The sequence below is a fragment of the Vicugna pacos genome, chromosome 16 (assembly GCF_048564905.1).
Source record: "Vicugna pacos chromosome 16, VicPac4, whole genome shotgun sequence".
NCBI classification, from domain to species: Eukaryota; Metazoa; Chordata; class Mammalia; order Artiodactyla; family Camelidae; genus Vicugna; species Vicugna pacos.
Genome location: NC_133002.1, coordinates 12,472,838 through 12,490,247, shown reverse-complemented (window position 1 = coordinate 12,490,247; position 17,410 = coordinate 12,472,838). Strand labels below are relative to the sequence as shown.

The 17,410-nt window shown below is 46.2% G+C and overlaps 1 protein-coding gene across 1 annotated transcript in view; it reads right to left on the bottom strand.

The window, feature by feature from the left end:
* Positions 1-17,410, bottom strand: part of GLP2R (glucagon like peptide 2 receptor) — a 37,850-nt gene that overhangs the window by 15,821 nt on the left and 4,619 nt on the right. The window contains exons 4-10 of the mRNA XM_072940112.1: positions 16,608-16,729; positions 10,664-10,770; positions 9,517-9,670; positions 7,276-7,435; positions 6,195-6,255; positions 4,499-4,568; positions 20-108 (exon numbers count right to left, since the gene is read on the bottom strand). Of these exons, the coding sequence (XP_072796213.1) occupies positions 20-108; positions 4,499-4,568; positions 6,195-6,255; positions 7,276-7,435; positions 9,517-9,670; positions 10,664-10,770; positions 16,608-16,729 (763 nt within the window). The remainder of the gene's footprint in view (positions 1-19; positions 109-4,498; positions 4,569-6,194; positions 6,256-7,275; positions 7,436-9,516; positions 9,671-10,663; positions 10,771-16,607; positions 16,730-17,410) is intronic.

Here is a 17,410-nt window from a genome sequence, read left to right as displayed (position 1 = left end):
CTGACCTCTGGCTACTCACCTGTATTTATAATCCCTGAAGCACATTTGATGAGCTTTGAGCTTAGAAATGAGAAGCTTGAGAATTTTCAGGAAGATGAAGAAATTGACCTGGAAAAAAACCGAACAAACAGATACGGGTAAGCGATGGACTCCATGTGGCTATGCACATTAAGGTCGCCCCAGACCAGGCCATCAGATCCTTGTCCATGTAAACAGGGGCAAAGCAGCACTCAGCCGGTCAGGTGGTTAAGTGTTCACCGTAATCCCCACTCTCCCTAATACCATCTCCACTGAGAGTCTGGAAAGGATCCTGAAAAGTCACTTAGTTTATTCTTCTGCCTCAGGGAGACCCACCACCACAGCCATCTGAGGAAGGCAGCTGGACATTTGCATGATTATTTTTAACTGACATTTATTAAGTACTCACCATGCCAGGCATCGGGCTAACTTTCCATACATTATTTTATTTCGTCCTCACAACATCCTCTGAGGAAGCCACACTATTTTTATGCCATGATACAGTAAGAAAACAGAGGCACAGAGGAGGCACGTACCATTCCCAAGGTGGCACAGCTAGGAAGGGACGAGCTGGTAGTTAAGTCCAGATTTACCTGATTATCACCCTCCCTTTACTCAAGCCAAAGGCCACACTGCCTCCCGCTGCAAAGGACTCCAGGCCTATTGGTGTCAAATTTGACATCCTCTTGCTGCCACGGAATTCACTGGAAAGCACATTTTCTCCACTCCCCAGACAATTTTCCACAACTGTCATAGCCTCGGAAAATTGGACCCTTCATTGTCAGCCTTGGGAGACATTTAAAAATATGTCTGCAATGTTGTGTTAGTTTCTGGTGTACAGCATAGTCATTCAGCTATTTTATATATATATATACACACACACACACACATCCTTTTTCATTATAGATTATTGTAAGATATTAAATACAGTTCCCTGTGCTATACAGTAGGTCCTTGTTGTTTATTTATTTCTCTATATAATAGTTTATATCTGATAATTCCCAAATCAACTATCCTTCAATAAAAAATCACATTGAACACCTTAAACTTAAGTGCGTTACAAGTCAATAATACCTAAATAAAGCTGGAAAAATTTTTAAAAATTTGTCTGCAAGTTCTTCAACACTGCTCCCTTCAAAAGGCAGAGCCGAATTTCCCTTTTCTCTCTGGAACGTGAGCTGGGTTTAGCTATTTGCATCTAATGAAAAGAATATGGCAGAAGTGATGCTATGCGATTTCCGAGGCCAGGTCCTCCAAAGGATGGCTTGCACCTGGTGTCCTCTCTCTCAGCGCTCACTCTGGGGGAAGCCAGCCGCCACGTTGTGAGGACACTCAAGCGGAAGCCCACATTGGGGGGTCGCGCCCTCCTACAGCCAGCACCTCTTACCAGCCACACATGTAGCCCCCTTGGAAGCTGACCCTCCAGCCCAGCCAAGCCTTCACAGGGCTGCAGCCCGGGTCACCCTCTTGACAGCAATCCTATGAGAGACTGCGAACCTCCCGAGAAGGCAGAGCAAGTGGTCCAAGCGTGGGTAGGGCTTGCAGAATGAGAACCAGGTTTGTGAGACATGAGATGGAAGAGAGAGGGAGGGAGGGCCAGTTCCTACAGAGCCTTTCACAGTCACCCTAAGGAGTTTGGGTTTTCTTCTGAAAAACAGTGGGGAGGCAGTGATGAATTTTAAAGGGACAAGTGACCTGACCAGATTTGCATTTCTGCATCTCATTAGTAGCAGGCTGGGAAGAGACCGGATGAAAGCAAGATTGGATGCAGGAAGGGAGATGAGCTAGGTGGCAGTTGCTGAGTTCCCAGGGAGGATGAGGGCGAGGGGAAGAAGAGCAGTAGCGCTGGTGGCTCAGTGACGAAGCAGAAGAGATGGATCAGACAGTATTAAGGAGTCTGCACCAGATGACCTTTGCTACCGGCCGGGTGTGAGGTCAAAGCTGACTCCAAAGTTTCCTGTAGATCTCAACGTGTGCTAGTGCCCCTCACCAAGAGAGCGGCCACTGGAGGAGGAAGCGCACTCGGGCCAGGGGGAATCTAGTCGTTTCGGACACAAGCGCTATCTCAAGGCAGTGAGACATTCATGTCTAGACCTCAGCAGGGAGGTCCCAGACAGAGCATGGAGCCAGTGAAGCAGGTGAGGTGTCCAGGGAGGCTACGCAGACTGGGAGAAAAAGAGGGTTAAGAGAATCACCTTGTAATGAAGGGGAAGGTGGAGGAAAGGAGACAGCAGAGGAGATGGAGAAAGGGTAGCCAACCGGAATGAACCACAAGGAAGCGGTTTCCAGGGAAGCTCAGGATGGGAAGAATTTCAAGAAGGTTTCAACGCTACAAGGAATTCAAGCAAACTAAGACTGCACTTAGCAACAAGGAGCTCACTAAGAGAGGCTGCAGTCCACAGGCAGAAGCGCAAGCCAGGTCTCAATGCTGTTTTGTGAAGATGGAAGGCAGCAAGTGTAGACCACATTGAAGAGGCTTGGCTTCAATAGGAAGCAGACCGATAGAACAGTAGTTGGCAAGGGATGCAGATTGGAGACAATGTCTCTCCACTAATTTACAGAGCTAGAAGAGGCTTTTGGGTGCAGTTGTTCTTAAAGTTGCAAAGACTTAAAAATGCCTCTGTGCGATGGAGAAAGAGCCCACAGAGATGGCGGTCGGGTGACAATTAATGGAGAAAAGTCTTTACGGCAATACTGATGTCCCTGTCTTAAACCACATACTGAACGAAACACAAGCTGTAGAATCCAATACCCACCTGCTATTACTTGCCTCATTGGTCTCGGGAGAATCAATGCTCAAAGCGAAGAGACTAGGGTTTCAGGCCAGAGGCTATTCATCCAATCCACAAGCCAACAGGGATAATGGAGATTCCCAGCCAAAGAATTGTTTAGTAACAGAACACTTAAACGCAAACCAAATGCAACCAAGTAATTTATCCCTTTTAATGGGTTGTCTGTTTTTCATCACAAAGGGAAAACGTCGTGTCCTTGGCTTAGCCATTTGTTGAACTCGGGCATTTTTCTTACTGAGTAAGCCTAGCAGGGGAAAGGCACATATTTCAGTGAATTAATTTCGGTGAGGACTGTCTCCTAGGAAATGAAGGGCTGGGATGAGAAGCGTGTTGATTCGTGGTTCTTTGTGTCTCCCAGAGACCAGACAAGAGAAAATGGGCATCAACCACTGGACCACATGGAAGAAGCGCATCTTCACGGCCACAGAAGGAAACACCAGCTCGGTTGACCACAGAGCCTCCTTTCACCCAGGCGCCCCAGGAGACAAGGGTCGGCTGACACCTTTGGATGGGGCTGTTTGTCACCTGTGCACGAGCAGGAAAGGGACCGAAGGAGGAAATTTTTAAGGAGCTCAGCCAACTCCTCTTGGACTCTGGGGCCAGATGGGGGCACTCAGAGCCTCAAGCACAGAAGGCTCCCTTTCAGGGCGGAGAGCTGCCTTCTGTTATTGACAAACACTGACGTTCTTCTGTGAAAACAAGCTTTCTTCTTTCAAGGAACCACAAAAGCCCGATTATTTACATAAAATGGCAAAAGGAGAATGCCCAGCAACCCCCTAGGGGAGAGAGCAGATGGAAGAGGAGCTGGCCTTGGGTCCAGGCAGGAGGATTTCCCACTTCCCTGCAGGACCTTGCTCATCCTCCCAACTGTTCGCTAACTCCCTGCCCCTCCCCTGGACTTCTCTGGCGGGTATCATTCTCACACACTGTCATCCATAGGAGCTTTAGGTGGGGGAGGGTGCAGCTCAAGCGGCAGAGCACATGCTTAGCATGCACAAGGCCTGGGTTCAATCCCCAGTACCTCCTCTAAAAATAAATAAATAAGTAAACCCAATTACCTCTCTCCCCAGAAAAACAAAAGCAAACAAAACAAAAGGAGCTTTAGGACTCTGGGTTGAGCAGTCTCTCCTCCTCCCCCAAATTCTGAGCCTTAAGGAACAGAACAGAGGTCCTTCCTCCCCAAGGTCTCAGAGCAGCAGCATCTCTCGACTCCACCCCCACCAGGGCTTTGGGTTAATATCCATTGTATGTTTTCTTCCTCTAAAAGAAGCTTCCTTTGTCTCCCCTCCCTCTGGCTAGTGGTGTTAAAATCCAGGCCGATAGCTTTGCCAGCCCTGGGCTCATCTGTGACTGAAATCACTAACCCCAGGGCCTTGTACACAGCACAGCCAGCCCATACAGGAGGTCACTGAGCTGACTGCAGGCTTCTTTACCTCGTTTGAAAACCCAGAGGGAAGAAGGCTGATAGTATAAGCCTGGATTTCGGGACTGAGTCAGAACAAAGAGACAGAATTTTCTAAGTTGTTTCTTCTCCTTCAACAGATCCTACTCACAGCTCAGCAGCTCCATCTCAGGGGACCTGGCCCAGGTTCATTCTGAGCCAGAGAACAGGGTGGGTGGCAGGGAAGGGGGCGGGGTTCTCCTGCTGCAGAGCTCAGAGAGGAAGAAGGTGGGCGGGCTGCCCTCACCATGACACACAGCAGCATGGGTCCTCGGATGATCCACCAGATACTCTTATTCCTGTTGGTTACCCAGCACCTACGGCAAAAAGCAGGCGACAGAAGACTTACAATCGAGACAAGGTTGATGGAAGGGCTCACACCCTCTGGAAGAAGGATGCTCATACTCAAGACTCATTTTCCTCCCACCATTCTACTAAAGGGCAGGAGGGGAGGGGCGGACTCCAGTCCCTTCCTGTTAGGATGGTACTCTTGACTCTTCTTACTAGTGAAGTGCTCATCATGCTAACATCTTGGTGTGTAACTTTCCACAGTTTTCTCTGTGTTCCTACAAACATAAACTCTTAGACAAGCATACTTCATTTTCCTGGGCTTCCTTTACTGTGCTTTGCACGACTTTTTTTTTTTCCTGGGGGTGGGGAATGTAATTGGAGTTGTTTATTTATGTACTTATTTTAGAGGAGGTACTGGAGATTGAACCCAGGACCTCGTGCATGCTAAGCATGTGCTCTACAACTTGAGCTATACCCTGCCCCCGACTGTGCTTTGCAGACATAGCTTTTATTTAAATACACAAATTGAATGTTTGTGGCTACCCTGTGTCCAGCAAATCCATCAGCGCCATTTTTCCAACAGCATGGGCTCACTTGGTGTCTCTGCATCACACGTTGGTAATTCTCTCAATATTTCCAACTTTGTCACTGTTACGATGTTTGCTGTGGTGATCTGTGATCAGTCATCTTTGATGTTAACTATTGTCATTTTTTTTAGCAGTAAGGTATTTTTTCATTTTTTAAATTGAAGTATAGTCAGTTACAATGTGTTGATTTCTGGTGTGCAGCGTGGTGTCCCAGTCATACCCATGTATATATGCATATATTCATTCTCATATTCATTTTCGCTAAAGGTTATGACAAGATATTGCATATAGTTCCCTGTGCCATACAGAAGAAATTTGTTCTTGGCAATAAGGTATTTAAGTTGAGGTACGCACACTGTTTTTTCAGACATAATGCTACTGCTCACTGAACAGACTACGACAGAGTGCAAACGCCACTTTCATATGAAAGGGAAAACCAAAAAATTCATGTGCCTCGCCTTCTTGAGATATTCGCTTTATTGCAGTGGTCTGAAACAGAGCCCACAATATCGCTAACATGTGCCTGTAGAGGGGATTTTTCGGTGGTGGCTATCTAGAGGGGAAAAAATGGGATCATATGATACACATCTTTCAGCAACAGGCTTAACAATGTGCTGTGGAGGTTTAGTCCCTAAAAGCCAAGATACAGGGAACTCACTGGCTTTTTCAGTAGCTTTATACTAGCCCACCCTCTGGGTATGCCACAGTTTAATGATTTCCATGTCAGTGGATGTTCGGGGGGGGGTTCATTTGGTTGGTTTTGCTCCTTTTCCCTCACCGTGAATGTGGATGCAATAACCATTCCTGTACCTACATCTGTACACACCCAGGGTTGCTGCCAACCTAAGCAGCCATTTTTTGTCCTAATTTGTATGTGTCACTAAATTAATAGACTAATGACTACAAGAAGGATCTTTGATGGTTTTATCTACCTTCTTAAGTCTATTCTAGATGGTCAAAGTAGAAGGGAGGGGATCTTCTCTTTGGGAAAATCATGTATTTTCTTATATTTGGCGTATCTGGGAGTTGCTAGCTTGTGGAAGTGTAAACAGGTGAGTTATCTACCCTGTATTCTCCAGCTGTGCACGAGCGATGCTCCAAGGAACAACAGACAGCACCGGGAAGGCTGGGAGGAAACACAGAGATGCAATCAGGAGCTGGCTGGCCAGACTTGCCTAATTCCCGCCCCAATGGGCCAAGCACACCTGGTTAAAGTTCATAAAAACCCAACCACCATAGAATTAGGGACTGGAAGAGCTGGAGAGACCTAGGGCGACACAGGACCGTCCACTGTTTTCCTGTCAGAGAGACCAGGAAGCAGAGAGGAGAACGGATTTGCCACATGTCACAAAGCAGCTTACAGTAAATCCAAAGACGTTCATCGGAACCTCCAGCATCACAGGCCAAAGTTACCTCCTCAGAGTGCCACGGCCTCAATTTCTCCACGAGTCTGTGGCAACGGGGATTCCAGAGCTCGTCTTGGGAGACTGAGCTGGCACGTGGACTTGGTGTGTTCCCCCCAAATTTATATGTTGAAGTCCTAACTCCCGACATGATGGCATTTCGAGATGGGGCTTTGGGATTTAATTAGGTTTAGAGGAGGTGTGTGTGGCGGAGGGGAGGGCGGAAGTGGACATCATGATGAGACCAATGCTCTTCTAAGAGGAGAAAGGAGAGCTCGCTCTCCTTCCCGTCACTGGAGGCCACAGTAAGACGGCAGTTGTCCTCAAGCCAGGAGAAGGAGTTTTATCAGAATTCAATCAACCTGGTGCCCTGACCTCACACTTTCCAGCCCGCAGAGCAGGGGAAATGTCTGTGTTTTAAGCCACATGGTCCCTGGTATGTTGTCATGGCAGCCCAAGTAGACCAACACGGTAGGAGGAATGTCACCTGCTTCTCCCCAGAACCGTCCCAATTTCTGAACGTGTGCATCAGGTCTGCAGCACTTAACACATACACGCATGCACACGTGTGCACTCACACACATCCACGCACACATACCCCCCTTCAGAATCTCTCGTCATTGGAGAATTATCCGTCCCAGAAACCTCCCTCCAGTTGGTCTCTGACTCCAACCAAAAGCTCTCTTGGGCTCCCATGTTCTGACAGGTCCCAGGAGAAGAGGCTGGGAGTTCAGGTCACTCACCCCAGCCCACCAGCAGGTATCTGGGCCACAGCCGCCTTTCAGAAAGCGCTATGGGCTCCAGCAGCGTGCGGAGGTAAAGCCCTTCAACCAGCAGCCACGAGTAATTGGCGCCCACAAAGTAGTGCAGGAGAACCTGCGCCGAGCGGCAGGAGGCCGCCATCTGCGGAGGACAGAGCAGCCGAGGGTGAGTCCAGGCTCCCGCAGCGTCTGGACCCCAACAGGGTGGACAGGGGCCTCCCCACGCCCAGTCCCGCCCTCTGTTCTCCCCTCTCTCCCAAACCCTTGCTGACCATCTCAGAGAGGTTGGCAACAATATCAAAATCAGAAGCAGGGCTTCCCACAGGTTTTAAAGCCCAGCCTCTTCCTAGACATCCTAGATATTTTTAGACAAAGGCAGGAAGAATTCATCATCAGTAACATCCATAAAGAAAACAGTGAAAGGTATGTTCTCTGATTTTAGTTCAGTTAAACAAGAAATCAACGATTTAAAAATCTTCATGTGACTAGAAATGAGGAAATAAACTAAGTGAGTCATGAGTCAAAGAGGAAACGATCATAGAAATTAGAAATTATTTCTGAATGGAACGTAAGGAGAACACCGTGTATCGAAACTTGTCGGGGGAGGGTGGGGGTGTAGCTCAGGGGCAGCGCATGTGCTTAGCATGCACGAGGTCCAGGGCTCAATCCCCAGTGTCTCCGTTAACAAAACAACTTGTGTCATGCAGCCAGTACCACAGCCTGAATGAAATTTACACACTGAAGTGCATTTATTAAAGAAGAAAAAGGCTGAAAGTCAGTTAGCTTATAAATGTCAAAAACATTAGAAAAAGAACAGCAACTTAAACCCAAAGAAAGTACACGGGAGGAAATAATAAAGGTAATAATAGAATTTAATGAAATAGAGGACACAAAATAAAGAGGCTCAATAATGCCAAAAGTCTGTTCTTTGAAAAGTCCAATAAAATTGAGAAACATCAGCAAAAATGATCAACAGGGGAGAAAAGTGAGCGAGGGTACAAGTAATCAGTAACAGGAATGAAAACGGGAACCCTGCTAGAGATGTAACAGACCTTAAAAAGAGCTTACGAGAATGTAAGCGGTATTATGCCAATAAACTTGAAAAGCTCGCTGAAGTAAACAATTTCCTAGAAAAACACATTACTACAGCCGACACCAGAGAAAAACAGAAAATCTGAATATAAAATTCATAATTAATCCATAATTAAAAGCCTTCCAGTTAAAGAAAACTCTGAGCCTAAGTGGCTTCACTGGGGTAAACATTTCAGGAAGAAATAATACCCATCTTATATTCTCCCAGAGAAATGAGAAAGAGATGATTTGTTTTAAGAGGTCAGCATCAACTTGATTCCAAAACCTAATAAAGGCAGTACAAGCATAACTTGTATACTGTGTTTTGCTTCATTGAGCTTGGATACTGTTTTGTTTTTGTTTTTGTTTAAATTGAAGGTTTGTGGCAACCCTGTGCTGTCGGATGATGGCTAGTATTTTTTAGCAATGAATATTTCTTAAGTAAGGTATGTACTTTTTTTAAAAGACATAATGCTATCACACACTTAATAGACGACAGCATAGTGTACACATAACTTTTATATGCACTGGGAAACCAGAACATTCACGTGAGTTGCTTTATTGTGATATTCGCTCTATTGTAGTGGTCCAGAACCAAACCACAAAATCTCCAAGGTGTGCCTGTACAAGAAGAGAAAATTATCTCTGAATGCAGACAAGGAAATGCTAAAGAAAACACAGTGTTAGCAACTGTGCAGCAGTCGAGGAGAAAGATTAATTATCAGAGCCTGGTTGAATTTATTCCAGGAATGCAAGGTTAGTTTAACAGGTTACTGCAGTCATTATTAACAGGACACAAGAAAACCCATCACAAAGAGTGCTGAAAAGCTTTACTGCTGTAAAAAGAGGTAATGATTTTAACAAGTTGATCTGGTCCGATTCTTTTGTTTATAGATGAAGAAATTTTCCACCCACTGGGCATAAAGCAGCCCCACAGTGAACTCTTCCACTATCAATTGCCTTTACCTGTCCCACTCTCTGGAGGTCATTGAGTTTTTTTTAAAGTTAGGTGATGTATTGCTAACCAGAAAGACTTTGACACTCCTTTGTCTTTCTCTTCCCCTCCCCAGACTCACCTTCCTGCCCTCTAATTCCCAGTGCTGACTCCCAGTGTTGACCCAGCAGTGGGAGCCATGGCGAGGAAAGACATACCTCTGACACGTAGGACATCCACTCCTGCTCGTTGTCGGGCCTCTTGGAATAAGAGTTGTAGAAGATGACATCCTTCACCAGCACAGCCAGGGCTCTCAGGATGAAAGAAGCAAACAAGTTCATGTGGATGTAGTTGCGGGTGCAGTGGAGTTTTCTGCACAAGGAGGAAAACCAAGTGCCTTCGTTCAGAAGAGAAGGGCTCAGATCAATAGCTGTGTGCCTGAAACCTGTGTATCATTGCTGAAGGGCACAGGTTCATGGTGCAGGCTCCTGGGCTGGATGGCTGGGTTATATGATCTTACCTCTTGGTGCCTCATTTTCCTCATCTGTAAGCTGGAGATAATCACTGCTAACATCTATAGCTTGCTCAGCGTTCCGGGCTCTGTTCCAAGCTATCTGCATGTGGATGTACTGATGGGTATCCTCACTCCTTACAAGCACGGGAGGAGCAGGTCTCCTGCCTGGTAGTGATCTTGGCTCCATCACTCACCAGCTGTGTGATCATGGGTACGTGACTTCAACTCTCTATATTTCAGTTAACTCACTTTTAAAATGGGGGTAATAGTAATGCTAATCTTCTAGGATTAAAATTCATCTTAATTCCAATTAGGAAGAGATTTAAATGACGTAACGCATGTAACATGCTTAGAACAGTGCCTGGCGCCAAGGAAGCACTCAAATGATTGATAGCTAATTGGAGTCCTAGGGCCCTGGATTAAAATCCCAGCTCTACCACTCACTCATTTGCTTTGGGGAAGTTTTGTAATCTCTTCTGCATAAATAATTCATCTGGTAGAACTGTGGGGAGAATGGGCTGTGGTAGTAATGGGTATGATTAGGGGTTTAGAGCAGGGTTAGGCACCTAGTAGGCCACCTAGTCCAAAAGAAACAAAAGCAGAGTTAGGATTCCCAGATCCCAGCTCTAGCTGTACTCTGTGACCTGGGGTGACTCAATGCCTCCCTCTGGACCTCTGAGATCACTTTCTCCTTCACCTGCAAAATGAGACGGATGGACTAGAGACGCTCTTAGATCCCTTTAGCTCTGATAAGCCATGAAATCATCCAGCCTTCTCCTGCCTTCGAAAGGTAGCTAATGAACAAATCCGGGCTACATGTCTCAACACGTGCAAGCAGAAGTTCTACTCACCGAAGAAACAAGAGAAGGGTGAGAGCCAAGAAGAGGGAGACAATGGAGAGGGAGTACCCCACCGTGTACAACAGCTGCAGGCTCGACAGCAGGGCGTGATGTTCCACCTGAACGCAGAGGAAGAGCAGACATGACCAACGAGCCAGGCAGCTATGGTGTCCAGCCCCGAGTTCCATGCCCAGGACCAGCAAGGTCAAGGTATGAACCCTGGGAGACTTGCTGACATCTCGGCTCTCTGGTACATCTCAGAGGCTAGGGAACCTTCATGAGTGAACAGCCCACCCCAGGTCTCCCCTCCATGGCTGGCCCCACAGCCCAGCACTGATGCACCAAGAGTCACAGTATCATAGGAGAACTGTGCCCGGGACAACAGGGTGCCTTGGAAATGAGGACAGGTTCTTTGTTCCGGGGTGTGTTGCCCCTAGAATGCAGCGGTACCTCGCTCTGGAAGATGGGGCCAGGTTTCCATCTGGATGTACCTTTTCATAGATGATCTCTTAAACAAAGACCCAACAAAACACTGGAATATTTTCTCTGAGTTCCAGGATAGCCTGATTGTAAACAGAGGGTAGTTTACTGGAAATTCTGTTATTAAGTATGGTTTTCCAATGGAATCTCATCTTCTCACCCAATCCATTGCGCACATCACCATCAAGATTATGTTTCTAAATAAATTTTTGCACACGATCCCACACTAAATATTTAATTCCTAATAAATTATGCCTAAATTTCTCTGCCTAACTCCTTCATCAGCTTTATTGACATATACAATAAACTGCATATATTTCAAGTATAAAGCTGGGTGAATTGGGGCATGAATATATCTGTGATTTCATCACATTCAAGATAAGGAACATTTCCATCACCTCCCAAAAGTTTCCTTGTGACCCTTAGTAATGCATCTCCTCTCACTACCCCCTGCTACTCGAGGCTAGTTTGTACGTTCTAGAATGTTCTATAAATGGAATCTTATAAGTACTCTATTTTTGTCAAGTTTATTTCCCTCAGAATAATTATTTTGAGATTCATCCATGTCATTGTACTTATCACTAGTTCATTCTTTGGCTATTACCAAAAAGGCAGGAAGTAACAAGTGTTGGTGACAAGGTGGAGAGAAAAAGAACTCCTCCTACACTGCTGGTGGGCACGTACACTGGTGCAGCCACTATGGAGAACAGTGTGGATGGTCCTCAAAAAATTAAGAACAGAACTACCCTACGATAGAGCTTTCCCACTTTTGGATATTTACCCAAAGAATACAAAAACACTAATTCAAAAAAATATATGCACCCTTACATTCACTGAAGTGTTAACTACAACAGCCATGATACAGAAACAACCCAAGTGCCCATCAACAGATGACTGGATAAAGAAGACGTGATCTACTACTCAACTATTAAAAGAAAGAAAGATGAAATTTTGTCATTTGTAACAATGTGGATGAACCTGGAGGGTATTACGATAAGTGAAATAAGTCAGACGGAGAAGACAAATGCTGTATGATTTCACTCATATGTCGAATATAAAAGAATCAACAAACAAAAAAGCAAAATAAATGATCAAACCAAATAAACCCCATGCATATGTGAAGAACAGAGCAGTGGCTGCCAGAGGGGGAGGGGTGGGAGCGGTGTGAAATGGGTAAAGGGGATTAACTGTAGGGTGATGGATGGAAACTAAATTTTTGGTGGTGAGCTGTAGGGTGTATAGAGGTAGCAATAGAATGTTGTACACGTGAAATATATAATGTTATAACCCAAGACGGCCTCAATAAAAAATAAACCTAAGATTTTAAAAAATTTTAATAGTTTATTCCCTTTTTTATTGCTGAGTAGTATTCCATTGTGAAAATACCACACTCTACTTATGCACTCACCCATTGACGGACATTTGGATTGTTTTCAGAGTCTGGCTTTCACACACACAAAACGTTGCTCTGAAAATTTCTGTACAAATTTTTCTGTGGACATAGGTTTTCATTTCTTGCAGATAAGTATCTAGAAATAGGATGATGGGGGGTAGTAGGGTGTATGTTTTAACTTCTTAAGAAACTCCAAACTGTTTCCTAAATCAATTGTAACCATTTACATCCCCACCAGGGATATATGAGCACGCAGCTGCTCCAGATTCTGCTCACCCTTCATCCTATCGGTCTTTTCCGTTTTAGTCATTCTAATGGGTGTGTCGTGGTGTCTCATCATGGTTTTAATTTGCACTTCTCTAATGATTAATGGTGTTGAGAATCACTTCATGTGCTGATTTGCCATCTGTGTGTTTTACTTGGTGAAGGATCTGTTCAAATATTTGGCCATCTTTTAAATTGGATTGTTTGTCTTAATTTAGAATCGCAAATCTTCTTTATAGAGTCTAGATATAAATCTGTCAGATACATGTTTTGCAAGCATTTTCTCCCGTTCTGTGGCTTGCCTTTTTATTTTTTTTAAAGTGTCTTTAAAAGAGCACAAGTTTTTTTATTTTGATAAACTCCTGTTATCAACCTTTTCTTTCACACTCGTCCTCCTTATCTGCAGTTTTACTCTCTGTGGTCTCAGCTACCTGCTGTCAACCTCGCTCTGAAAATATTAAATGGAAAATTTCAGAAATAAACTATTCATAAATTTTAAACTCTGTGCCACTCTGAGTAGCGTGATGAAATCTCACACCGTCCCACTCCGTCCTCCCCGGGACGTGAATCATCCCTTCGTCCGGCGTATCCTGCCCGTTAGTCACTTAGTAGCCCTCTCGGTGATTACACAATCTCGGTGGCACAGTGCTTGTGTTCAAGTGACTCTTATTTTAATAATGGCCCCAAAGAGTAGTGATGCTGGCAATCCGGATACACCAAAGAGATGCCACAAAGTGCTTCCTTTAAATGAAAAGATGAAAGTTCTCAACTTAATAAGGAAAGAAAATAAAATCATATGCTGCAATTGCTCAGATCTACAGTAGGGACCAATCTTCTAGCTGTGAAATTGTAAAGAAAGCTGTGCTAGTCTGGCTGTCACACCTCAAACTGCAGAAGTTATGACCGCAGTGCGCGATAAGCACGTGGTTAGGATGGAAAAGGCATTAAGTGCGTACAGTAAGATACCCTGAAAAAGAGAGGCACCCGCACGCCCACACACTCACACATAATCTCCTTACAAACTGTCAGTTAACGTGCATGAGGACCCCCAGGTGTGTCATCAGTTGGAAGAACATAAACATGTCTAGTTTGCTAAAACTCCGAAGAGCAAAGATTTATTAACACTAGCCTTTTGGGGGCAAAATTTCAACCCTCTACTAGAAATACAGGTAAACATGGCCAGAAAAAAATTTTTTTTAAGTATTTGATTTCTTGGAAATATGGCCATTTGCAGAGAGGCCAATGTCCTGGTTCTCACTGTTCTAAACAGAGAAATCCCTTCCTAGCTTGGAAAGAACGGTTTCCAAGTCCTGTTTTGTTGTCCCTGTCCACTGACCTCAGCCCAGAGCAAGCAGCAAGCAGCAAGCACCTGCCAAGGAATTCGTTGTTACCACCTCCACTTCTGGCCTCAGCTACAGCTGAGTCACCTGGGAAACTCTCACACCAGTATTGACCCCATCACACTTCCACTGACTCAGAATTTGTGAAACATTCATTCAGTGTGTACTAAATGCCCACTGTATGCCAAGGCTTTAGGGCACCCGAGCACCAGGCCGGGTGGGGGGGGTTACGTATTCAGATATAACTATGACTTTGTCATTGTTCTCAAGCAGCTTAGTCTGGGACAGAAGGTAAGAAATATATGCAATTGGCCCAATTCACGGCATGCAGTTAGCACGAGCTTGGGGTTGTGACAAAAGTCAGACCAATCCCTGAGATAAGCTGAAGCCCATCCGAACACAAGCACAGTCTTAATACCTTTAAGAGGTGTGACCTGTCGCGTGGTGGAGGGCACATGGAGTTCTGTCAACTCAAATCAAGTAATAATATTAAAAAGAGGTCTAGAAAGAATTCCCTGCAGAGGCAGAGGCTCTGATGGAAGGCTCTCCGTGCCTAGCAGGAAGACACGATAGACCTAAGAGAGTGGAGGACCGGTCGACCCCGACTCGGCTCGGGAGGAAGTGAGTCACAACCAAGATGGTCAAACATACAGCAGAGTTGAAGGAATTTTCTGGAGAACAGCTGCACACCCACCACCTCGATTCTAACATCAACGCTTTCCTCGGCGTCATCACATAACTATCCTTCTATTCATCCCTTAGAGAGAGGTTTTCGAAATTATTTGCACAGTCTGTATGGAACTGGTATTACTCTTTAGAGAATGTAGCCTGTAAAAGGATGAGGATAAGGGTTAGTATGAGATCTATCAATAAGCACGTGCTTTTAAGTTTAAATTGGAAACTTAAGGAAAACAGCATTGACTTCAGAAAATTTAAGACCCACCTGATAAGCCTGATGCAGTCAATGAAATAGAATTATGTCATAATTAAAGATTTGTTTGTCATAACAAGTATGTAAGATATGTACAATATTTAAAGCATCTAATATCTTAAATATATTAATGCAGCATAAAATGTAAAAGGGCATTGGAATAACTAGTTTGGCACTAAAAATTAATCAAGGACCTCCATCACCAGGACCCAGCCTAGTAACTGGGCAGTAAATCACTGCGTGTTAGAGCGACAAACGAATCCCATATCCATGTCTTATTCACTGTTTGTCCCAGTACCTAGTGTAAAAATCTAGCACATAGTAGGTGCTTCACATCCTCACTGTCTGAACGAAAGAAATCAAGATGAGTCCCTAGATATCTGCCTGCTTCGCAAGCGCCGCTGCCTCTGTTCACGCTGCCTCCTGCACTTGGCTTGGGAGGGGGTGAGCGGGATGAGTACAAACAGGAGGGCTTTGGGGAGAAGACCGGTACCTAAGGGACTGCAGCCTAGGATGCTGGAAAGAAGACGCGTGAGAGCCGTCTGACGTGCAGATTTGTTTGCCCCCCTCCCCGCCAGACATCTGCCGAGCTACGATGATTTACTGCCCAGTTACTGGCTGGATTCTGGTGGCGGAGCCAGCACCCCTATGTATGGCGCGCTGCCGAGAGGTCTCCGCGGAGAACTGCCAAGTCTATCAACTCTTTGAACCCTCGCAGCGGTCACGTGCAATAAATACGCTCCCCACGGGATGGATGGGGAAGCGGAGGCACAGAGCCGTGTATGAAGGGCTAGGAAACAAATACGCTGGACGTGAAGTCGGGCTGCGTGGGCCCCTGGCCTTGAGCTCTAACCCCGACGCTTGGTGTGTGTTCCCTCAGGACACACAGTCTCCTGCCACAACCCAATCTACATTCTAATAAAGGGGTGGTGCCTACATTCTAATAAGGGGCAGTGCCTACATTCTAATAAGGGGCAGTGCCTACATTCTAATGAGGGGGCAGTGTCTACATTGTAATAAGGGGGTGGTGTCTATATTCCAATAAGGGGCAGTTCTACATTCTAACTAGGGGCAGAGCCTACATTCTAATGAGGGGGTGGACACAGGAGAAAGTAGGGCAGTGACAGATGCTGTAATGACTGGAGGACTGGGCAGAAAGTGACCGAGGAGGCCACTCTCAATGAGGTGGCCTTGGAAGACTTGGATTGAAAGGATACCTTGGCCTGAAACCTGAAGGATGGGAAGGCCCAACCACAGAGGAGCTGTGGTGTCCCAGGTGGAAGGACCAGCAAGCACAGAGGCTGGGACCAACGCTGGAGGCTACCTTCCCTGAGAGGCTCACGTTTCATCCAAGCAGCAGAAGAGATTCGATGGCTGCCACGAGGGGTGCTGTTTCATGTAACTGAGGACCTTCTCAGGTGAGTCTGGGGCCAACATGCTGGGTGCAGGCCCCTAGTGTGGCCCCCAGTGCCAGCCGTGCACGTGGGGGTCCCCGGCGGAGGGTGTTTGGGCCCCGGGGCACGTCCTTACCGAGCCCAGGGGACTCACGTTTTGTTTGAAGCTGTGATTCTCAGAGCATTCGGAGTCGTCCTGCCAAATATCTGTGGAGTTCTCCTGTGTCTGCCAAGTGCCCCGAGACAGGCAGTATCTGTAGGCCCTTCCTGAGTTCTCTGAAAGTAAACACAGCTCTAGGGGAAAGGTCAGAACACGCAGCCCGTCCCCTGAGCACGTGGGAAGGCCTTCGTCCGCACCGCAAAGCTGTGGGAAACCCCAGGGGAAAGGAATATTCATTTCCCCTTCTGGGGGTTCATTAGCAGCCTTGCTGTTTATTTGGGATGGAAAGGAAAACACGGAAGCCTCAGCATTTCGTAACAAACCATGAGCCGTTAATGTCCGTTGTGTTTACCCAAAGTCCCCGGAGCTAGAACAGTCCCCGGGGACTCAGAGACGGGACAGCCCTCCAAGGTGCAGCCCAGCTGGGAGAGGCAGACCTGGGGCTTCCCAGCGCCGGCACAGTGGGGCATCTCTTCCTGACACCCAAGAGGCCATGCCAGGAAGAAGAGAGGGCAGTGGACCAAGCCACCTGCAAGCTCCGTGGCCTTACGCAGGGCCCTCCCACCCTCTGAGCCTTCCATTTTCTGCATCAGGGGCTGAGGATAATAACGGTACGGACCCCCAGCTGTCTGGAGAAGGATTAAATGAAAAAGTGTGTCTCTGCAAGTGACAAGCAAAGCTGCTGCCCACGATGATGGCTCAGCAACTCAGTCCCAGGAGTCCCTCCCCAGAGGCGGCATCCTCCCACCTGGACGATCAGGGCCTGGACTTGCAAATAAGAAACGGAAATCTGTTGG